This window comes from Arachis ipaensis, chromosome B6 (genome assembly GCF_059453495.1).
Source record: "Arachis ipaensis isolate K30076 ecotype BB chromosome B6, ASM5945349v1, whole genome shotgun sequence".
NCBI lineage: Eukaryota > Viridiplantae > Streptophyta > Magnoliopsida > Fabales > Fabaceae > Arachis > Arachis ipaensis.
In genome coordinates, this window is record NC_142441.1 from 68,088,814 (window position 1) to 68,113,707 (window position 24,894).

Consider the following 24,894-nt stretch of genomic DNA (forward strand, 5'->3'; position numbering starts at 1 on the left):
TTAGTAATTGTGGATGATTATACTAAATTTGGTTTGATTCTATTTTTTGCGTATAAAAATGATGCTTTTTCAGCCTTTGAAGATTTTAGCAAAAGAATCCAAAATGAAAAAGATTTAAAGATTGCATTTATTAGAAGCGATCATGGTAAAGAATTTGAAAATCAATTTTTTGAATCTTTTTGTGATGAACTGAAAATTTCACATAACTTCTCTTGTCCGAGAACACCATAACAAAATGGTATTGTGGAAAGAAGAAATAGAAGTCTTCAAGAAATGACTAAGACTATGTTATGTGAAAATAAAGTTCTTAAGTTTCTTTGGGCTGAAGCCGTGAACATAACATGATACATTTTGAATAGAACAATCATTAGAAAATTTTTGAAGAAAACCTCTTATGAGCTTTGAATGGGAACTCCACCAAATCTGAAATACTTTCACATTTTTTGATGCAAATGTTTTATTTTAAACACTAAAGATAATTTAGAAAAATTTGATCTAAAGGCTTATGAAGGTATCTTCATTGGTTACTCCATAACTAGCAAATCTTATAGAGTGTATCATCAAGATGCTAGGATTGTTGAGGAATCTATATATATTACCTTTTGTGATACTAATGTTGTTCCAAGTGTTCTGAAAGAAGGTAATGCAGGCAATCAAGTGGAGGATAACATAAGTGAAGCCCAAGATCAAGAAAATTTTGAATCTGTGCATCCTGCCCCTGATTCTACTGGTGCAGGCAATTTTGCAGGAGACAATTTTATTTTATCTCTTGCAAATGCTATTATACCTAACAATTTCAGCAATCCTAAACCTTCTCAAGCTAAAACTGTTCCAAAATCTCTAAGACCCTGTGAATGGAAATTTCTAAAGAACTATCTGTAACACCCTACCACACAGAGTTTTACGCTTAAGTCGTAAAATAGAGGTGGCACTACATGCCGTCGATTTTAATAGTTATATGTTTTATTTTTTTTTCTATTTGAAAAATAGTAAACCATTAATACAAATAAACTTTTAAATATAAAAATAAAATTTAAACAGAATATTAGATAACAAGACAAATAAACTTAAATATAAAAATAAAATTTATACTAAATATTAGATAATGAGTTTACAAACTTATCAAAATAATAAATAACCCTCTAACATAAAGACTCAAGACAAGATAAATAACTAAACTTAGAGTTATATTCGTTTAAATTGTAATCTACTAATAATATAAAATATTCAAAGTAAAGTAATTAAATAACCTACTCATACTCGTCTAAATAATCATCTGAGTCATCAAAATCGTTAGAATCATCCTCCCTTTGAGAACTCTGTGGTTGTCCTGGTCGCTGCAGAATAGGTGGGAGTTTTCTACCTGGGGCTGGGGCTGTGCTTTTCTGAGAGCTTGGGAAAATAAAAGGAGGAGGTGGGGGAACACGTGATCCAGAACTACTAGGACCCATGGCTCTCACATACTCAGTCAAACTGCTCAACTGATGACTAAATTGATCCATCTGTGAGTTACTGGTGTTGAGATCCTCACGCAAGGATTCAAAAGTCTGTTGCCACTCTCTTTTCTCCCTTTGGTAGCGGTCTTCAAGCTCTCTATATTTAGCGGCATGTTGTTCAACTTCCCTATTGAGTATTATGATTCGTTCTCTAAGATCCAAAACATCAGCGCTGGTGGTCGTGGTTGGCCCATCAACTCGAGGCCGCACCATGGAAGAGTCCCTTACCTCACCCATGCCATATACCCTACCTCTTCGTTTTCCACCCATTGTCTCAATCTATATGCTTTCCTCAGAGACAGGTGGTGGATCAATTACACCAGCCTCTATAGCAGCCTGCCGCTCTTGCTCAGCCTGAAACATACGCTCTTGAAATATATCCTACAATGAGGAGAAATGATTGATAAACTACTATAAGGATTAATAATGTATAACAATTAGATAACAAAATAGTTACAATTAATAAAGGTAAGTTACCTTTGTCTTTCGGGAGTGTTCATCAACCCATTGAGTCCTATCCTCTTTGCGAGTATGAGTGTGCTCAAAAAACTCATCCATACGTGATTGTCTTCCAAGCGAATGATTCTACATAATGTAACCAAATTATCATGTAATATGGGATGTATTGTACTAAGCAATTGATTAAGCAGAAAATAAAACTCAGCAGTTTGCATCATTATTAAGAACGGATTTCACTCTCTATTGATTAAGGCTTACCAAAGCATAACCAAATTACCAATTCAATCATATCTACATATGCAGAGAATTTGGATATAAAATAAGCAAGAAAATTTGTGCAGAACCTTACTACTAATGATAAACCTCATGAAAATCAATGCAACTTCAGGAGATGTATTAAGTTTTGATAACTAAAGGGAAAGGAAGAAAAAACAATCAAAATGCAAGGGAATAGCTTGAATAAACAATTGGTACCTAAACAAAAACTGAACTAAAGAACAAATTCTTTACTTCTATATGTGGTAGTAATGCCATACCCATGTAGAAAGACAGCAACAATGTCTACTCTTAGATGATTGATTTAGTGGCTGAAAGTTTCACAACTGAATTAAAAATAGCAACAGCAATCAAGTAGCACAGGTTCCCATGAAGTGCATTAAGTGCATTAAGTGACCAAGGAAGTGAATCATAGGCCCCGGACTACTCTAGATTCACATGATGCCTCCTACCTGGTTCCAGTGCATTGAACTCGCCGGGAACTTGGCTATTAGGAAGCTGCGAGAATTGACCGAGGCCTAGATCAGGGACAACCTTGTTTGAACACCACTAGGAATTTGGAAGTATCATATTTTCATCAATCATTTGAAAGTATCATATTTTCATCATCCACATTGAAGTGAACACTAATATCATTAACGCTTCCTTGTATAGTTGTTATTTTCACATACCAATTACCAGGTAAACGACACAATGGAAACACTTATTTATTTATTTATTTTTTTCTAAATCTAATATCTAATAATTAGTAGGAATTATAAAGCAGGCTATCTACTGTGTCCTTTCTATGTATAGTGCATGCAAATACATATTATTTATTTTATCAATTTATATTCAAATTCTGTATAATATAAATATAAATTACAAATTCTATAAGCAACTTACCAAGCGTAACCTCGCTTCTGGAAAGGTGGTGCCTCCTGCAGTGTGAAGAGAAGTACCTCGAGTCGATTTCCTGGCAGCTATATTTCTCACCTGTAATTGTCTATAGGCATCAGTGTTCCAACGTCTCATCAATTCACCAAGAACTTCTGGTGGGATCCAATATGGACGGGCACCTTTTTTGCGAATGGCATGGAGCATACCTCGCAAGCGCTTGGCAGCCCTAAACCTCCAAGTTTGATAGATATCATCCTCTTCCGTATCAATAATGTCAAAGCATTTCTATTTTAAAAAAAATCATTGGAATAAAATTTAGCCTCTGAACAGATAAAAATTTATTTTGCTGACAAATAAATAACAAGTAATGCTAAGTTTAACAAGTAATAATAATCTAAAGATATCAGAATTCTCTCTAATAGCAAAATTATGTAAAATATTAGGATAAAACGAAAAACAATAATGAGGTTTAGATAATACAATCATGTAGTGAAAATCATCTAAATATGCTGATCTTTTTTCTAGTTCGAGTTGAGTGCCTAGTTTTATCTAAGACAATGTTGAAAAAATTAAGGTAATAATTAAATTAAAGAAAGCTATTAATTTAGATTGTGGACATGATCCTTCAGAGCTCAAAAGCCACAACTTTAGGTCTATGGTACAATTATATATAAGCCATCAATTTAAAGGACAAGAATACGACTAATCTATAGTACTTTTGGTTTACTTTGTAATCATAATTTAAGCTAAATCTAAAGATAATTTAAGCTTTATCCTGCAACTAGTTTCAATTTGCAATGCACAGTTGCACATATACACACACACTTGCTCTCTCTCAAAAGTCACTTTTAGTCATAAATTAGGGAAAAGCAAGCAAGCAGACAGACAGCTACGCTCTCTCAACACTAACACCACACTCAAACACACCCACACACCCTCTCTCTCTCTCTCTCATACCACACAGAAAATAATTAAAAAAAAAAGTGAAACAGAGAAGCATAATAATAGATATGCATAACTTTGTACACAACTACACATGATTGGGCTAGTCACAAGTTTAATAGTACTATTGTCGAGAATCCAATAGGTGTCATGTTTGATGTTTGTGCAGATTTAACTTCAAATCAAAGGTTTGCACATGGATGGCAGCAGGGGTAAACTTCAACAATATTAGGCTTTAATAATCAAATGAAGCAGAAGAGAGTTTATTAAAAAATTGGTGTTCCTTAACGTTACTTGGGAGATTCAGTGATTGAGGCCCCACCACCGTGATCTCAATCAGGACATGTAGGATCTGGTGGTTGCCTCCATCAGAGACATTAATATCACTATACACCCCTTTCCACTTATGTTAGTTTCATTAACTCATTCATTATTACTTCACGCAAAGACTTAAAAGTATAAGCAAAAACAACCAACACTTGCAGTTGCAGGGATGTCCAGAAAAATACACCTTTGAAATCAATTATCTCACAGCAGATACAGATTAGAATGCTGATAAGAGGAACAACTTAAATTCAGGAAACCAAAATACACAAAAAATATAATAAGAACAATTGAATTAATTAAGTCATTAACACAGTAATAAGTTAATAACATTACAACAAAAAATACGTAAAACAAGGTAGATAAAATTTACCCTCCACTCAGTCCACCATGTTTTCCGAATATCATCATCTGCCTCATCAAAACTCAGCCAAGGCTTGTTGTAGTTTTCCTTAAAAACATGAGAAATACGCTTCAATCCAAGCTTAGGTGGGTGCCAACTACATCAAAAACCAAAAAAATGATAATGACATATTACTTAGTAAAAATGAGACATGCTATTCATAAAATTTAAAGCAAATAACAAACTATTTGGCACCATCATATCTAAGCTTTGGAGCACTTGTGCTGGAGTGACCAGTGGCAGTGGATGTTCCTTGACCCTGAGCATCTTGGGTACTATTAGATGTGGTTTGTCTTTCCCCACAAGATCCTGGTCGACTGGGAGCTACAATAGCTGGATCACTCTGCACACCATGTGAGGCAGTACTGGAAGGTTCATTGGCTTGTTGAGTGCATGATCTTCGCACACCCGGAGTAGGCATCATTTGTATCTGAGGCTCCTGACGGGACGGGGTAGTAGTAGCAATAGGTGGCGGTCTCCCATTGGTTGGAGCAATCGTGTCGGATGATGACCCAACGAGAGAGTATGGATCCGCATGCAAGTCAAGGGGCTGACCAGTAGAAAGCCTAGGCCTCCCCTTTCGGCCTCGGCCACGGCCACGGCCGCGATCTCCGTCTCTACCAACCATATCCTGTACACATTAAAATAAGCAAGTTATTATCCATACTAGTTAAAGTAAAATGCAATTAAAGTAAATATTAGCAAATACTAACCCTGCACTGCCAGCTCATTGAAGCAGCAACAGCAAGAGGAGTATTAGCAAATATGCAATTAAAGTAAAATAAGCTAGTAGTGTCATCAGCTAGTAGTAAAAAGCAGCGTGTTTTGGGAGATATGCCACAAATGAGTGAAATTGGGTAAAGAATATAGCAGAAGAAGATTTTTCTTTAATAAAAAAAAAGTGAAATGGCTGAGAGTTCTTAAAGTCAAGGTTCAAGAGTCTTAAAAGTAAATTAACAAATTTGCAAACTAAGAATTTACAACTAAAACCTCAATCCGAGAATTCTGAACTTCCATCATCATCAATGTAAGCATCATCGTCATCATAGTTCTCAATGTCATCGTCCTCCTCATTATTTACGTTAGGAACCTGGAGGTCAACTACTTGAAGTTGTATCATATCAACATCTCCTGACGTAGATGCTAATGATAGTGGAAACTCGGTTTCTGAAATGATCCTAGCATGTGGAGGCTCATCATTCTAATACACCTCGGTTTCAGATTCATTTTGTGCCTCCTCCATTATTTTTCATGATTTACATGTAATCACAACCTTCCAATTAGACTTACAGCCTTGTGGATATGGCATGTAATACACTTGTCTAGCTTTTTGCGCAAGGATGAATGGATTGTAACTCCCATATCTCCTAGTGGGTAATACTTCAATTATTTTGTAGTCTTTGTGTCTACGCGTTCCCCGAGGCCTAGTAGGGTCATACCACTCACAGTAAAACAAGGTGACTCTTAAACTAACAAGACTTGGATATTCAACAATCAAAATCTCTTTAAGAGTGCCGTACCAATCAGATGCATCATTCCCTCCATCACCTTTAACATATATGCCTGTATTATCTGTCTTCTTTCCAGTTGCATGCTCAGGAGTATGAAATCTATACCCATTAACCTTGAACATACCAACACTCGTGGCCCTAGTTTTTGGCCCGAATGCTAAACTCAATAAATGAGGACAAGTTACGCCATTACTGGGATTTTCTACCTGATTTTGTCAAACAAAATATAGTATTTAGAAAAACAAGATTTACTTTGACATTTTTTGATACAGTCAATAAAATGTAAAAACTTACATGCTCACGGAACCATGATAGAAAGTTGGATAAAGAATTATTGCTCCTATGGATCTGCTCGTATTGACTTCTAAATGTATCGACTTCAGGACAATTCAACAAGATATGTAAATGAGCGGCTTTCATTTCCATACTAGTTAACCATCTGTCTTTGTTGGCTCCCCCAGCAATACCCGGTTGATCAAAAATAGAAAAGGTAGGCTCAGATGAACTTACACCACCATCATCATTCCGATTCGGCCTTGTTCTCTTAGACATGACATGTGGCTCAAAGTAATAAGAACAATAACTTGATGTCTCTCTAGTCAGGTATGCTTGACAAATTGAACCCTCTACTCTAGCCCGATTCTTCACTGATCTCTTATATGTGCCTATTTCACGCTCAAAGGGATACATCCACCTATACTGAGCTGGTCCACAAACACGTGCCTTATATGCCAAGTGAACTGGTAGATGCTTCATTACGTCGAAAAAAGCTGGTGGAAAAATTCTTTCTAACTTGCACAAAATAACAGGAATATTAACTTCCATTTGTACAAGATCGCTAACCCGAAGAGTAGATGAACAAAGGTCCCTAACATATTGACTTATTTCGGTCAACGGTTTCCACACGTGGTCTGGTAACTCTTTGAAGGCTAACGGAAGCAAACACTCCATAAATACATGACAATCATGAGTTTTCATCCCAAACAATTTTCCTCCTTTGACATCAACACACCTTTGTAAATTTGAAACATATCCATCTGGCATTTTCAACTCTTGTACCCATTTACAAACATTTTTTCGTTGTTGGAGTGTCAAGACATAGTTGCCCTTAGGCTTTGCCCAATGACCTTCGCGTACCTGCACCAAATTCAAATCTGGTCGCTTACAAAGCACAGCCATGTCTAACCTTGCCTTTTCATTGTCTTTTGTTCTTTTAGTATCCATAACGGTATTCATTATGTTATCAAAAACATTCTTCTCAATATGCATTAGATCCAAACAATGACAAACCAAATGATCTTTCCAATATGGGAGATCCCAAAATATACTCCTTTTGGTCCAATTGTGTTCCACCCCATATCTGCTCAATCTCACTTGTCCTCCTGTGTCAACTATTTTAGGATAGTGTCTAACTCTTTCCCAAACCTGTTCGCCACTAAGCCTAATAGGAGGTTCTTCATCCTCCTCAACATTCTTCTTAAAACCAACTTTATTACGCCTATAAGGATGACCTTCAGGTAAATATCTCCTGTGACAGTCAAACCACAAATTTTTTCCGCCGTAATCTAATCAAAAGGCCTTGGTATCCTCCATGCATACTGGACACGCTAATCTTCCCCCCGTACTCCAACCAGATAACATTCCATAAACAGGAAAATCGTTAATTGTCCACATTAATGCAGCCTTTAACTGAAAATTCCTCTTGCTATGAATGTCGTATGTTAGGATGCCTTCATCCCATAACTCTTTAAGTTCATCTATCAATGGTTGAATATAAACATCAATTTTTGCTTTGGAATTTTCTTTTCCGGGTATGATGCACGTTAGGAACAAAAAATGGTCTTTCATACACATATGAGGTGGAAGGTTATAAGGGGTAACTGTAACAGGCCAACAAGAGTACGGTGTGCTAAAATGAACATTAGGAGAAAACCCATCAGAACAAAGTCCAAGTCTAACATTACGCGGTTCGCTTGCAAAATGAGAATGCTTGGTATCAAAATGTTTCCATGCTTCACCATGGGAAGGATGTGTCATCACGTCGTCATTTCTACGATTTTGGTGATGCCACAACATATGAGGGGCAGTACTCATTGATGCATACAACCTTTGTAGCCTTGGAATCAATGGCAAATAATGCATTCTTTTATATGGCACCTCTTTATTTTTTCCCTTCCTAGGCTTAAATCTCTGTTCCCCACAAAATTTACATTGTCTAAGATCTTTGTCCTCTTTGTAATATATCATACAACCATTGACACAACAATCTATCTTAACCTCCTTAAACCCAAGTTGGGAAACAATTTTCTTAGCTTCATAGTAATTAGCAAGAATTTCATTTGGAGTTGTTTGCATTTCTCTAAACAAAGTTGCCCACTGGTCAAAAGATCCCTGGGATTGGTTTCCCTCTGATTTTATACTTAGCATCATACTAGCAAGTGACAATCGTGAATGGATACAATTTTCCCACAAGGGTTTACTAACTGAATCTAAGAGGTCATAAAATCTCTTGGCATCTCGATTTGGTTCCTCCACTGTTGGTTGCATGTACATGTGAAACTCAGGTTGCAAAGTATCAACAACCATCTCATGATAACGATCAAAATTTTCTTCCCATGTAACACCACCTAATTCAGAGCTACTTTCAATATCTTCTTCTATCCTAATCTGATTCTCTGTGGGTATCTCTTCTCCATGCTCTGTCCAAACCCAATAATTAGGTTTAAACTCATGAGTATATAGATCAATCTTAATGTCGATCAACTATTTAAACGTCCCACATTGACATCTGGCACATGGACACCTAACTAAACCTCCTCTGAGAAATTCATGAGTTCTAGTACACACATCCACAAATTCATTTACCCCTTTAATAAAACTGGGTTTAAGACCCCGCCTCTGATCATACGTTCTATCATACATCCAATTTCGGTTATGGTTTTCCATTATTAATGAATTTAATTTCCTACATATCAAAGGGATAATATTCACTTTTTAATTTTTTTATTCAACGAGAAACCACAACAAATAAATCTTATCATCAATATAATTTATACTTTCACTATGAATGGTTTACACAAACAAGCATACATAAGTAAGTATAGATAAGCATGCATAATAATTTAACAGAGAAAATAAAGATAAAGATAAAGATAAAATAAAACTCAATAGTTTAACAGTGATAATAAATAAATAAAAAAGTAGAAGGTTAAACCTTGAATAGCTTTTTTGGGAGTCTTAAACTCTACCAATACTTTATGATAGTGTATATGCTGAAGAACCAAATACTCCACTATTGTTTCTTTGATCAAAAGATTCTATTGACCCACACCACTACAATTCCCACTGTGAAATGCTGCATAAAAATATCAAATATTGCAAAAGAGTATATCAGAATCTTGAGTTCGGTAGCAGAAAACTGAATATTCTTTCAATATTGATGATTCTTCATACTTCACAAAGAAGCAGAAAACTAACTAAGCTCCAAGAAGCTAAACCAGAAAATAGAATCAGCTAGTAACAAAATGCTTAATCAGTAACCGAATTTCAAATTCCAACAAACTTAAAACTAGCTAACAAGAAATGAAGCAAGCAATCAACACATGAAGAATAAGCAGAAGTTGGCAATTGCTAATACCTGAGCTGAAATTACAGCAAGCAATAATTGAAGAAATGAAAAGGGTAGTGTACCTGGTCATAGGAAACCCTAACTTTGCAGCACCAGAGAGGGAGGGAATCTTTTAAGAAAGCTGCTTCAAATGTATATGTTGTTGTTAGAAAATCAAAATATATAGTTAGGAACAGTAGGAACAGGGAATTATTGCAATCTATAGATATAACTCTAAATGTTTGAGAAGAAATGGAAGTCACGTTAAAATACTATATAAACTATAAGGTATTGAAACAATAGAAAAATAATCATTTTAATATTTTTATATTTCTGTCTTGAGACTGTTATTAATAAAAATGAGGATGGAATCCAGAGAGCCAATAGATTTGTGCCAGATTTCAAAAGGAAAACAGAACAAAATGCATAGGTCATTAACACGGATACAATATGCTTTAGCCATTGCTAATACAAGTTTCACGACTGAGTCGCTCATAGTTCTGTTCTGTTGAAGGGAATTGATATCTTGGATAGACTTGGTTATTATTTAAGTTATAAGGCAATAAGGCATGATTGTGTTTGTGATGTAAGTTTTATAACACAGATTTTGATATGATAGCAGTTTTTCTTCTCAATAATGTACATGCTAATTGAATTTGTTTTCCCATAATATACAGGAGTACCATAAATCTAATAACAAATGATGCATCTAATATTTTTCTGCTCACTTCCCAAACTACCCTTGTCTTCCTTCATATTTCCAAAGCCATCCTCTTCACCATCAATGTCCAAGTACGCAAAAAAAGCTATAGAATATCACTACAAAAATTAGAAGTATTAGATCTAAGGGTACTCTCTTCTATATGCATCATTTTCTTCACGTGAAGTAAAATTTGCCTTCTTCCTTAGCAAACAACAAAAAGTAAAGAATGGATGATTGATAATGTTATTTTTTTATCATGCATTATATATATTATAAAGAATAAAAAATATGCAAATACTTTCCTTGTAGAACAACCCTTTCCTCATCTAAATTAGATTCAGATTTCTCTTTCTACAGCTTTATAAATTTTATCTCATATTTATCAAGTTTTCCAATACCACTACTAGATTGGGGTCGTGGTGACTAGCTAGCTGCGATAATTTCCATAAAGTTCAAACTTAAGTGGCAACAAAAAGATAATAATAATAATAATAAAATAGAATATTCAAGAATCAAGACAATTATTGGTAGCATGCCCTACACTTTCAATTCGTATACTAGATTCATTTTTCTTAATTTTTTATTATAAGCTATGGTCTATCTGAATCATGAGGGAAATTCATCTTTATGCTTCTTCAAAAAAGATGCTCTTTACTTTTATTGACATAATCAGATAATCTTTTCTAGGGTAACAAAGTTCAATTGAAGCCCTCAAAAGATGGAAAAGGAGACTTTCATTAAAGCTTTTTATTCATTTTCATAACTAATACATAGATGTAGAAAAGTGAATTGCATAAAGTGCATGAATGAGAAAGAACCAATAATTAAGTAATAACGTGAATCTTCATAGGAGTAGAAGCAAGTACAAAATTCAAAGCTTAATCAACAATCGTGCATTATTGACAGTACTCTTCACCAAAAGTGTGTGTGTCTCAAGTACAAACTAAAACTAGCGGACCACACAAAATGTGCCTTAGCTTTTACCAAAGTGTGGTACCAACCATTGAACCCCATCGAGCTCATTACCCAAACGATGTGTTATTAGATTCTTCCCTAGCTAGATACAATTCACTATTTACTATTTTACTCTATCAAAATGTTATAAAATTGAAAAAATAAACCTAATAATAATCATAATAATAAAGCCTTACATACAAAAATTCCATTCAGGCATTTCTCCGAACATGTGGTGTGCAGAGTTCAAAACACTAAATTTCAGTTTAATCTAAGCAACATTCAACCCAGTAATTTCAGAAAGATACAGCCAACAACAATTTCAGTCCAAAAACACAAGTTTTAACAACAATTTCAGAGAGAGGGTAGGCGATGGTGGTCGCCGGTGGTGGTGTCGGACGGAGGCGGTGTTGAAGAGAAAACGTTTTTAGTGATAAAAATACCTAGCTTGAATTTGGGGAAGACATGCGTTTCTGAACTTTGGAACCAGGAGTTGAGAAAATGTGTTTTTAGTGATAAAAATTGACGGCCTGTTTGTCGATTTTATTCAAATTTATCGACGGCAAAGGTGTCGATATTTTAAATAATAAAATAGACGACAAAATCGTCGATTTTAATATAAAAAAACAACACATATAGCGTCTATTATATAGATTAAATTTAGACTGTTCATTCCATTTTAGAAAGTAATCTAGATCATTCAAATTTATCGACGGCAGGGTTGTCGATATTTAAAATAATAAAATAGACGACACATTCGTCGATTTTAATATAAAAAAACAACACATGTGTCGTCTATTATATAGATTAAATTTAGACCATTCATCCCATTTTAGAAGGTAATCTAGACCGTTCAAATTTATCGACGGCAAAGTTGTCGATATTTAAAATAAAAAAATAGACGCCATATTCGTCGATTTTATTTTCGACTGCTGGTTCGCCTATACTATGACGATAATAGGGAAATAAATTAATGCATTATAAAAATATCGACGACTAGGCCGTCGATTTTAATATTTTTTTTTTAATTATTTTTTTAGTAATATCGACAGCAGGCCGTCAAAAATTATCGACGGCAGAAATAGCCGTCGATTTTTGCCGTCGATAAACACGTTTTTTCTTGTAGTGTGGTGTAATATTACGACCTCTAAAATGAAATAATAATAATAATAATAATAATAATAATAATAATAATAATAATAATAATAATAATAATAATAATAATAATAATAATAATAATAATGAAAAGGAGATATATACTAGGAGCCTTGAAAAACGGGTAAAGCAAATTCGCAAAATGCAAACCGCAACACTCAGAAAACCGGGTTACTTGCGTGCGATGAAAACTAAGGATCAAAGGTATAAATGAACAGAAAGTAGGAATAGGGGGGCCAAAAATACAAAATAACGAGCTCCTAACTCAGCCTGCGAAGCTAAGGCTGGCCAGAGAATATTTACATACATATATGCATACCCTAAAATCCAAAATACAAAGATAAACCCTAATTCTCCATAAACCTCTAAGAGGTACAAAATAAAGTAGCTGTTCGGGGAGTTAAGTACATATATAAACATAAACTATACATCAAAAGAAAACCCAGAAACCACTCCGCTACAGAAGTCCAGACGCCTACCGAGGAGCCTCTCGACCTGCATCTGAAAAACAACAATACAGTATGGGGTGAGAACTGGAGGTTCTCAGCATGGTAAAGGTGCCACGCATATAAGATATAAGGTCCTGGGAATGCCAGAGGCAATCCTAGAACGCCGACACTCAGATTACAAAGCTTAAAGTACTAAACAGAAACCATAAAATGGGTAGTTATCTAGGAAAATCTAAACTCAGCTTAAACTTAATCTTAACACTAAACCTGTCCCTCTTTCCTCCATTCCTCCATCTCCGGTGAGTTCGCAAAGACAGACAAACAGACAATTTGCAAGCATAAGTAGGAGACAAGTAGTGCAAGTAGTAAATATAGCAATTAATATAATATATTCAGTTAGGCATTCCCAAGTAATACATAGCAAACAAACAAACAAAATGCATGTGATGTATGCCTGTCCTATAGCTGATGAGGCTCATCTATCGGTTATCAAGCCAACTCAACAAGTCTGAAACCCTTGGACTGTCCCCTGTCGCACATCCCCAAGAGTCTATGCATAGCTTTTTCTTATTTCATTCATAATTCATACATTCATACATAACTTTACTCAATAGCCTTAGTATCATATATCCTCCAAACATACTCATTCTTCTCATATAACTCATCACTTTTAAACTTTACTTCACCCCAAGTTAACTCTATTTCTAGCTCCAACTTATTACTAGGCTTATCATTATGTTCTAGGACTTAAAGAGTAAAAATAGAGGTATAGAGATTCGAAATGTAGCTTTAAATCACAAAACTTAATTGCTGAAAACAGAGGGTTCGCGTACGCAAGCAACTTGCTCGCGTACGCATCCCACTTGCCCGCGTACGCGAAATGCCTAACCCGTAGGGATTGGTCGTGTTGCGTGTAAGTGGTCGCGTACGCAACCCTCTAAAGTTCTTTGCTCGCGTATGCATGCACCACCTCGCGTACGCGAGTTATGCAGAAATCAGAAAAAAATGCTTAAGTTGCAGAATTTCACCTTTTCAGTACCAAACTTCCGACGCGCATAACTTTTTCGTTTTAAAACATTTTCCATCCGTTCTTCGAACGGCATAAACTTCATGAACCCAATTTTCATATGAAATAAATTTAAAATAATTTGGGGGTCCAGAAGCCAAGTTATGCTCCACCGAAGTTCAGCCAAAAATTAGTTTTACACCAAAAACCTCAACCTCAATTTTTACCAAAACAAGATTTTCACAAACGATTCCAAGGTTTCCCACAACACCAAAACAATCCAAATAACCCCCTCCACATTCTCATTCTTTCCACAACATACAACACATCATTCCACTACTCAAAACCAATCAATCCATATCCAAAGCAATCATGAGATATCAATGAAACAACAATAACAATTTCATATTCATAATCCTCACTAAATCACCATCAACCACAAGCAATAGTCATCATTCCCTTTCTCACACTCATTTAACATCCTCCATAAGCTTTACTAAACATTAAGCACTATCATACATCCAGCCTATCCTATGGTCATCTAGCCTAAGTTTTCACAGAACGTTATATATTACGTACGTGAAACCTAAACCATACCTTGGCCGCTTTTCACGTATTGTCCAAAGCAATCACCAAAGCCAACACAGCCCCTCAAGCCCAAAATCTCCAAAGCACAAGCACCCAACCTCCACCAAGCCTCTAATGTACTCAAGCAAGCTCTAACATACACACATACAAGCCTAATTCACATATATCACACATACACACCCAAGTCCAATACCCAATACAGTAAATCCAAGAAATTGACTAGGGTTAGTGATTCTTACCATACCCACGGACCAACGAACTAAGTCCACCAATCCTCGCAAGCTAGATCAAACCCAATTTCACCAATGATACTTTCTTTCTGCGCAAACGCTTGATGCTGGTGTCATCATTCCTAACCAGAGTTACCGGTAGTATCAGATCTTCCTTCACTTGAACTGATTTCGGCTCCAGAACATGGCTCGCATCAGGAGTATATTTACGAAAGAGGCTATGGCGGCTGCCCTAGTCCAGGAAGAGAACAAGCAACAACAGCCTGTGTACTTCATAAGTAAGGTGCTCCAGGGAGCAGAAATGAGATATACTAGGCTACAGAAATTAGTTTAAGTCTTGTTAGTCTCCTCTCAGAGGTTAAGACAATACTTTCAAGGACACCCAATCACACTGTAAACTGACCAGGCAATTCGACAAATTTTGTAGAAGCCTGACCTAGCGGGATGAATAATGACTTGAGAAATAGAACTATCTCAGTACGACATCCAGTATGAATCTTGGCACGGGATCAAAGCACAAGCTATGGTTGATTTCTTAGTTGAAGTGACCGGAGACGTTCCCGAGGTCCTGAGCACGCGGTGGAAACTCCATGTTGACGGAGCTTCCAACCAAGTGTTCGGAGGAGCCGAGAACATTTTAGAAAGCTCAGAAGGAATAACTTACAAGCAATCTATCAAATTTGAATTTTTGGTCTTGAACAACCAAGCCGGATACGAAGCTATCATTGGTGGCTTAATTTTAGCCAAAGAGGTCAGAGTAGCAAATCTTGAGTTAACAGTGACTCTCAGATCGTGACCCCACAAGTGAACGGGACATACCAAGCTCGGAACCCGTTATTCCAAATATATTTGGAAAGAACTAAACAGTTATGCAAGAATTTTGAGTAGGTAGTGGTACAGCATGTACCCAAGGAGAGAAATGCTAGAGCAGGCCTTTTGTCAAAACTGGCAAGCACCAAGCCTGGAACCGAAAACCGATCTCTCATCTAGGGCTTGGTGAAGGAGCCATCGGTGGCCCTCTGTTTGACCCAGGCTCAAGAAGAACCTCTTTCTTAGATCAGCCGGATTCGACGTTTTCTTGAAGAACGATAGTTGCCGAAAAACGAGAAAGAAGCCAAAGTTGTGAGAAGGGAGGCCGCCAAGTACGTAGTGATACAGGGGTAGCTATACAAGAGAGGGCTCAACCAACTCTTACTGAAGTGCTTACGGCCCGATCAGACGGAGTATGTCCTAAGGGAAGTGCATGAAGGATGTTGTGGACACCACATTGGGGGGAAATTCTTAGCTCAAAAGCTCGTTAGAGCTAGTTACTACTGGCCCTCCATAATGGCGGATGCTTAGGAGTTTGTTAAGAAATGCAAGAAATGCCAAGAAAACACATACTTCCATAACACACCGCCAGAAGAGCTAAGCTCCGTTATGGCTTCACGACCCTTCTCCCAATGGGGAGTTAACCTTCTGGGTCCCTGATGAGCGAATAATTTATACGCTTTTTGGCATTGTTTTTAGTATGTTTTTAGTATATTTTAGTTAGTTTTTATTATGTTTTTATTCAAAAATCACATTTCTGGACTGTACTATGAGTTTGTGTGTTTTTTTCTATGATTTCAGGTATTTTCTAGCTGAAATTGAGGGACCTGAGTAAAAATCTGATTCAGAGGCTGGAAAAGGACTGCAAATGTTGTTGGATTCTGACCTTCTTGCACTCGAAGTGGATTTTTTGGAGCTACAGAAGCTCAATTGGCGTGCTCTCAATTGTGTTGAAAAATAGACATTCTGGGCTTTCCATCAATATATAATAGTCCATACTTTGCTCGAGATTTGATGGCCCAAACCGGCGTTCCAAGTCAGCATAGAAATTCTGGCATCAAAACGCCAGAACTGGCATAAAAGCTGGAGTTAAACACCCAAACTGGCACAAAAGCTGGAGTTTAACTCCAACAAAAAGTCTCTACATGTGAAAGCTTCAATGCTCAGCCCAAGCACACTCCAAGTGGGCCCGAAAGTGGATTCTGCATCATTTACTCATTTCTGTAAACCCTAGGCTACTAGTTTTCTATAAATAGGACCTTTTGCTATTGTATTTACAGACCTTTTTCATACTTTAAACCTTTGGAACTTGTATGTTCACGTTTGGGGCTGGCCTCACAGCCATGCCTAGACCTTTTGTTCTTATGTATTTTCAACGGTAGAGTTTCTACACACCATAGATTAAGGTGTGGAGCTCTGCTATTCCTCATGAATTAATGCAAAGTACTATTGTTTTTCTATTCAACTCAAGCCTATTTCTTCTCTAATATATACACTCGTTCTTCAACCTGATGAATGTGATGATCCGTGACACTCATCATCATTCTCACCTATGAACGCGTGCCCGACAACCACTTCCGTTCTACTTGCAATAGCTTGAGTGCGTATCTCTTAGCCTTCTGGTTCATGACGCATGGTTGCCTCGCCTGACAACCGAGCCTTCCATTCCATGAGATCAGAGTCTTCGTGGTATAGGCTAGAATTAATTGGCAGCATTCATGAGATCCAGAAAGTCTAAATCTTGTTTGTGGTATTCCGAGTAGGATCTGGGAAGGGATGACTATGACGAGCTTCAAACTCGCGAGTGTTGGGCGTAGTGACAGACGCAAAAGGATCAATGGATCCTATTCCAACATGATCAAGAACCGACAGATGATTAGTTGTGCGGTGACAGCGCATTTGGACTATTTTCACTGAGAGAACGGAAGGTAGCCATTGACAACGGTGAAACCCAACATAAGCTTGCCATGGAAAGGAGTATGAATGATTGGAAGAATGCAATAGGAAAGCAGAGGTTTAGAAGGAACAAAGCATCTTCATACGCTTATCTGAAATTCTCACCAATGAATTACATAAGTATCTCTATCTTATTTTATGTTTTATTCATCTTTTAATTATCAATTCTCCATAACCATTTGAATCTGCCTGACTGAGATTTACAAGATGACCATGGCTTGCTTCAAGCCGACAATCTTCGTGGGATCGACCCTTACTCACGTAAGGTTTATTACTTGGACGACCCAGTGCACTTGCTGGTTAGTTGTGCAGAGTTGTGATAAATTGTTGAGATTACAATTGTGCGTACCAAGCTGTTGGCACCATTGATGATCACAATTTCGTGCACCAAGTTTTTGGCGCCGTTGCCGGGGATTGTTCGAGTTTGGACAACTGACGGTTCATCTTGTTGCTCAGATTAGGTAATTTTATTTTATGTTTAAGCTTTTTACTTTTTAATTTTTGAAAAATTTCAAAAAAATAAAAAATAAAAATATATTTTACTTTGTTCTTCAGAATTTTTAAGAATGAATTCTAGAGTTTCATGATGATTTGTTGAAGTTTGGCTGGTTGTGAAACCATGTCTAAATTTTTGGACCGAGGTTTCAACTTATCATCACAAGGGCTTATTGATTCCTATCAAACTTGCTGTTGAACGTAATGATCTGCTAAAGCTTGGCTGGCCATTGGCCATGTCTAGTGTTTTGAACCGAAGCTTTCCCTGAAAGCTTGGCTGGCTAGTAAGCCATGTCTAATTCATGGACCGGAGTTTTAGACTAACATTGCATGATTCCTGGAATTCTTATTAAGAATTTTGAATCTCTTTATTTTCTTTTCCAAATAATTTTCGAAAAATCACAAAAAAAATTCATAAAATCTTTAAATAAAAAATATTTTATGTTTCTTGTTTGAGTTTAGTGTCAATTCTTAAGTTTGGTGTCAATTGCATGTCTTTCTTCTTCTTGCATTCTTCAAATACATGCATTATGTTCTTCATTAATCTTCAAGTTGTTCTTGATAATTTCATTGCTCTGATCTTTAAATTCTCTTGTTTTGTGTGTTTCATTATTTTTCGTATGCATTTTCAATTTGTTAGTATCTTTAAATTCTCTTGTTTTGTGTGTTTCATTATTCTCTTTGGTGTCTTGCATGCATTGTTTGTTTAATCTTAGTTTTCCATGATTAGTTGCATTTTGATTATTTCTCATCATTAAAAAAAATTCAAAAAATTTTCAAAACTATGTCTTTTCAAGTCAATAATACAGAGAATTGAAGATTCATAATATTCAGCAGAGGAATTACAGAGAAAAAGCTGGGCGTTCAAAACGCCCAGTGAAGAAGGAAAACTAGCGTTTAAACGCCAGCCAGGGTACCTGGCTGGGCGTTAAACGCCCAAAAAGGTAGTATTTTGGGCGTTAAACGCCAGAATGGATACCATTCTGAGCGTTTAACGCCAGGATGGCACAAGAGGAAAGATTTTGTTTTTAATTCAAATCTTTTTCGAATTTTCATAATTTTTCAAAATCAAATTTTTTTTCAAATCATATCTTTTCAATCATATCTTTTCAAAATCAATTTCTTTCCATTTTTTTTTCATTTTCGAAAATTCTTGCTACAATTAATGATTTAATTCAAAATTTTCAAGTTGTTACTTGCCTATTAAGAAAGGATCAAATTTTAAATTCTAGAATCATGTCTTTTAATTTCTTGTTAGTCAAGTAATCAACTTTAATTTGAAAACTTCCTTTTTTTTTAATTTGATTTTCAATCATATCTTCTCAATCATATCTTCTCAATCACATCTTTTTCAAAATAATTTTCAATCATATCTTTTTTTATTTCTAATTTCAAAATCTTTTTCAAAATCAATTAACTATTACCTCAATTTCAATTTTCGAAAATTATCAACCATTTTTTTTCAAAATTTCTTTTAATTATTTCAAAATCTTTTTAATTTGTTTTCGAAAATTCTTCCCCTCTTCTCACATCCTTCTATTTAATGACTAACACTCCTCCACTATCAGCAATTCGGACTCTCTCTCTATAAGTTCGAATTATCTCCTCTCTACCTCCTCCTTCTATTCTTCTTTTCCTCTGACACCTCAAGGAATCTCTATACTGTGATATAGAGGATTCCATACTTTCCTCTTCTCTCTTTCATATGAGCAGGAGCAAGGACAAGGGCATTCTTGTTGAAGCTGATCCTGAACCTGAAAGGACCTTGAAGAGAAAGCTAAGAGAAGCTAAAGTATAACTCTCTGTGGAGGACCTAACAGAAATTTTCAAACAAGAAGAAGCCATGGCAGCCGAAAACAACAACAATGCCAACAATGCAAGGAAGGTGCTTGGTGACTTTACTGCACCTACTCCCGACTTCTATGGGAGAAGCATCTCTATCCCTGCCATTGGAGCAAACAACTTTGAGCTTAAGCCTCAATTAGTTTCTCTAATGCAATAGAATTGCAAGTTTCATGGACTTTCATTAGAAGATCCTCATCAGTTCTTAGCTGAATTCTTGCAAATCTGTGATACTGTTAAGACCAATGGGGTTGACCCTGAGGTCTACAGACTTATGCTCTTCCCTTTTGCTATAAGAGACAGAGCTAGGACATGGTTGGACTCACAACCTAAAGAAAGCCTGAACTCTTGGGAAAAGCTAGTCAATGCCTTCTTGGCAAAGTTCTTTCCACCTTAAAAATTGAGTAAGCTTAGAGTGGAATTTCAAACCTTCAGACAGAAGGAAGCTGAATCCCTCTATGAAGCTTGGGAAAGATACAAGTAATTGATCAGAAGGTGTCCTTCTGACATGCTTTCAGAATGGAGCATCATAGGTAGGGGTGTTCAAATCCAAACCGATCCAAATTAAAACGCTCATCCAATCCAATCCAACCCGAAAACCGATTAAAACTGCACTAATTCGGATTTGATTGGATTCTATTTTTTGTAAACCGCTGGATCGGATCGGATTTTGGATCTACTTTTCATAACCGATCCAATCCAATCCAAACCGCACAATGTGTTATAATATTATTATTTTATTATTATATTTACAATTATACTTATAACATGTTCAATTGTTTATACATTTTTATATTATTCATGTATTATTATTATTTAATAAATATTTTACGTTCAAAATATTATTTATTTATTTATTTTAACTAACCTATAATTTTATTTATATTGTTATGTTATCGTTGGCTTTTTAATATATTGTTGAGACTTGTTATATGTATTTAATTTTTTTAATTTATAAAACCGCAAATCCAATCCAATCCAAATCGCTTGAAATTGGATTGGATCGGATCGGATTTTTTTTTAAAAGCATCCAATCCAAACCGCACCGCAAGTAAAATTAGTGTTCGGATCGGATGAGTTTTTTACTCAAAACCGATCCAAACCTTACCGCGAACACCCCTAATCATAGGTATCTTCTATGATGGTCTGTCTGAACTGTCCAAGATGTCATTGGACAGCTCTGCTGGAGAATCTCTTCATCTGAAGAAGACGCCTGCAGAAGCCCAGGAACTCATTGAAATAGTTGCAAATAACCAATTCATGTACACTTCTGAAAGGAATCCTGTGAATAATGGGACAAATCAGAAGAACGGAGTTTTTGAGATTGATACTTTTAATGTCATATTGGCTCAGAACAAAATATTGACTCAGCAAGTCAATATGATTTCTCAGAGTCTGCCTGGCATGCAAGCAGCAACAGGCAGTACCAAAGAAGTCTCATCTGAAGAAGAAGCTTATGATCCTAAGAACCCAGCAATGGAAGAGGTGAATTACATGGGAGAATCCTATGGAAACACCTATAATCCTTCATGGAGAAATCATCCAAATCTCTCATGGAAGGACCAGCAGATGCCTCAACAAGGTTTCAACAACAGTAATGGTGGAAGAAATAGGTTTAGCAATAGCAAGCCTTTTCCATCATCTTTTCAGCAACAGACAGAGAATTCTAAGCAGAGCCACTCTGACTTAGCAACCATAGTCTCTGATCTAATTAAAACCACTCAAAGTTTCATGACTGAAGCAAGGTCCTCTATTAGAAATTTGGAGGCACAAGTGGGTCAGCTGAGTAAGAAAGTTACTGAACTCCCTCTAGTACTCTTCCAAGCAATGCAGAAGAGAACCCAAAGAGAGAATGCAAGGCCATAAACACGTCCCACATGGCCGAATGCATAGATGAGGGAAAGGCAGTGATTTCCACTGAGGAAGACCTCAATGGACGTCCACTGGCCTCCAAGGAGTTCCTTAATGAGGAACCATGGGAATCTGAGGCTCATACAGAGACCATAGAGATTCTATTAAATTTACTTCTGCCATTATAAGCTCTGATGAGTATTCTTCCTCTGAAGAAGATGAAGATGTTACTGAAGAGCAAGTTGCTAAGTACCTTGGAGCAATCATGAGGTTAAATGCCAAGCTATTTCGTAATGAGATTTGGGAGGATGAACCCCCGTTGCTTACCAAAGAACTGGATGACTTGACTAGGCAGAGATTACCTCAGAAGAGACAGGATCCTGGAAAGTTCTCAATACCTTATACCATAGGCACCATGACCTTTGAGAAGGCTCTGTGTGACCTGGGGTCAAATATAAACCTCATGCCTCTCTCTGTAAGGGAGAAGCTAGGGATCCTTGAGGTACAAGCTGCAAGAATCTCACTAGAGATGGTAGATAATTCAAGAAAATAGGCTTATGGACTTGTAGAAGATGTCTTGGTAAAGGTTGAAGACCATTACATCCCTGCTGATTTCATAATCCTAGATACTGGGAAGTGTATGGATGAATCCATCATCCTAGTAAAAGCTGTGATTGATGTTGACAGAGGAGAATTGGTCCTCCAAGTGAATGAGGACTCCCTTGTGTTTAAAGCTCAAGGATCTCCCTCTGTAACCATGGAGAGGAAGCATGAAAAGCTTCTCTTAATGCAGAGTCAATTAGAGCCCCCACAGTCAAACTCTAAGTTGGTGTTGGGAGGCCATCATCATGCTCTGAGTATCTGTGAGGCTCCATGAGAGCCCACTACCAATCTATTGACATTAAAGAAGAACTTGTTGGGAGGCAACCCAATCTTTACTTATCTATGTTAAATTTCTATTTTCTATTGTTATTTTATATTTTCTGTAGGTTGATGATCATGTGAAGTCACAAAAACAACTGAAAAAGCAAAAACAGAATGAAAAATAATATTAAAAATAGCACACCCTGGAGGAGAAGCTTACTGGCGTTTAAACGCCAGTAAGGGTAGCAGAATGGGCATTAAACGCCCAGTCTGGCACCATTCTAGGCGTTTAACACCAGAAATGGGCACAGAGCTAGCGTTTAACGCCAGAAACGGGCACAAAGCTGGCGTTAAACGCCAGAAATGGGAGAAAAGCTGGCGTTAAACGCCAGAAATGGGCAGCAACCTGGTGTTTAACGCTAGGATTGGCACAGGAAGGGGCGTTTACACGTTAATATGGTGCAGGGATGAGAAATCCTTGATACCTCAAGATCTGTGGACCCCACAGGATCCCCACCTACCTCATCTCTCTCTCTCTCTTCTTCACACCTTCCCATAACACCCTTCCTCAAATACCCCTCACCTATCAAATCCTACCCTCTTCTCCATAATCTCTTCACCAATCCACATCCGTCCATCATAAAACCCCACCAACCTCACCATTCAAATTCAAACCGCTTTCTCTCCCAAACCCACCCATACATGGCCGAACCCTACCCCTCTCTCCACTCTTATATAAACCCATCTTCACTCCTTCATTTTCACACAACATAAACACTCCTTCTCCCCCTTGGCCGAAACACTAACCCCCCTCCATCTCCTCTATTTCTTCTTCCTCTACTCTCTTCTTTTATCTTTTGCTCGAGGACGAGCAAACCTTCTAAGTTTGGTGTGGTAAAAGCGTTGCTTTTTATTTTTTCATAACCATTTATAGCACCAAAGGCCGGAGAAACCTCTAGAAAGAGGAAAGGGAAGGCAAAAGCTTCCACCTCCGAGTCATGGAAGATGGATAGATTCATCTCAAGGGTGCATCAAGACCACTTCTATGAAGTTGTGGCCAAGAAGAAGGTGATCCCCGAGGTCCCTTTCAAGCTCAAAAGGGTGAATATCCGGAGATCCGACATGAGATTCGAAGAAGAGGTTGGGAAATTCTTACCAACCCCATTCAACAAGTCAGGATCTTAATGGTTCAAGAGTTCTATGCCAATACATGGATCACCAAGAACCATGATCAAAGTGTGAACCCGGACCCAAAGAATTGGCTTACAATGGTCCGGGAGAAATACTTAGATTTCAGTCTGAAAAATATAAGGTTGGCATTCAACTTGCCCATGATGCAAGGAGATGCACGCCCCTACACTAGGAGGGTCAACTTTGATCAAAGGTTGGACCAAGTCCTCATAGACATTTGTGAAGAGGGCGCTCAATGGAAGAGAGATTCAAGAGGGAAGCCGGTTCAACTAAGAAGGCATGACCTCAAGCCCGTGGCTAGGGGATGGTTGGAGTTCATCCAACGCTCAATCATTCCCACTAGCAACCGGTCTGAAGTTACTATAGACCGGGCAATCATGATCCACAGCATCATGATTGGAGATGAAGTAGAAGTTCATGAGGTTATATCCCTAGAACTCTACAAGGTGGCGGACAAGTTCTCTACTTTGGCAAGGTTAGCCTTCCATCATCTCATTTGTCACCTCTGCAATTCAGCTAGAATTGACATAGAGGAAGGTTAGCCTTCCTTGTTCTTATTTTTTTGTTTTTCGTTTACTATGCTTGATGTTTTATTTATGTTTGTGTCTTATTACATGATCATTAGTGTCTTAGAGTCTATGCCTTAAAGATATGAATGTCCTATGAATCCATCACCTTTCTTAAATGAAAAACGTTTTTAATTGCAAAAGAAAAAAAAGTACATGAATTTCGAATTTTAAAATAGTTTAATTATTTTGATGTGGTGGCAATACTTTTTGTTTTCCGAATGCATGCTTGACGTTAAGATTTTTTGCCAGTAAAGAATGTCATAAAAACAGTCGCGTTGTAGATATAGTCTCTAAACTGACAGAAATCCCTTCGTACAAACGTTTTGGTTGTCAC

At 36.9% G+C, this 24,894-nt stretch overlaps 2 protein-coding genes and 1 non-coding gene across 3 annotated transcripts; all 3 read right to left on the reverse strand.

The window, feature by feature from the left end:
- Window positions 1–3,101: 3,101 nt before the first annotated feature.
- On the reverse strand, window positions 3,102–9,208 carry LOC148561177 (uncharacterized). The gene is made up of 4 exons (XM_088489359.1): window positions 9,170–9,208; window positions 4,965–5,122; window positions 4,750–4,876; window positions 3,102–3,395 (listed from the first exon to the last, which is right to left on the reverse strand). Exons 1-4 carry the CDS (start codon window positions 9,206–9,208, stop codon window positions 3,102–3,104), a joined length of 618 nt encoding a protein of 205 aa, XP_088345485.1.
- Window positions 5,771–9,236, reverse strand: LOC148561178 (uncharacterized). The gene is made up of 3 exons (XM_088489682.1): window positions 6,585–9,236; window positions 6,254–6,496; window positions 5,771–5,869 (listed from the first exon to the last, which is right to left on the reverse strand). Exons 1-3 carry the CDS (start codon window positions 7,557–7,559, stop codon window positions 5,771–5,773), a joined length of 1,317 nt encoding a protein of 438 aa, XP_088345808.1. The 5' UTR covers window positions 7,560–9,236.
- An 11,255-nt stretch (window positions 9,237–20,491) lies between these two features.
- Window positions 20,492–20,599, reverse strand: LOC148561179 (small nucleolar RNA R71). Its single transcript, XR_015887798.1, has one exon. It is a non-coding gene; the product is annotated as a small nucleolar RNA R71 (small nucleolar RNA).
- Window positions 20,600–24,894: the final 4,295 nt, after the last annotated feature.

Coding starts and splice junctions, on each gene's coding strand:
- LOC148561178 (XM_088489682.1), bottom strand. CDS start 7,559: ATGCATATTGAGAAGAATGTTTTTGATAACATAATGAATACCGTTATG. Junction 6,497..6,584: donor TATCATGGTTCCGTGAGCAT/GTAAGTTTTTAC, acceptor TGACAAAATCAG/GTAGAAAATCCCAGTAATGG. Junction 5,870..6,253: donor TTGTTGAATATCCAAGTCTT/GTTAGTTTAAGA, acceptor GTTGACCTCCAG/GTTCCTAACGTAAATAATGA.
- LOC148561177 (XM_088489359.1), bottom strand. CDS start 9,208: ATGATAGAACGTATGATCAGAGGCGGGGTCTTAAACCCA. Junction 4,877..4,964: donor AGATATGATGGTGCCAAATA/GTTTGTTATTTG, acceptor TTTTTGATGTAG/TTGGCACCCACCTAAGCTTG. Junction 3,396..4,749: donor CATGGTGGACTGAGTGGAGG/GTAAATTTTATC, acceptor TTTTTAAAATAG/AAATGCTTTGACATTATTGA.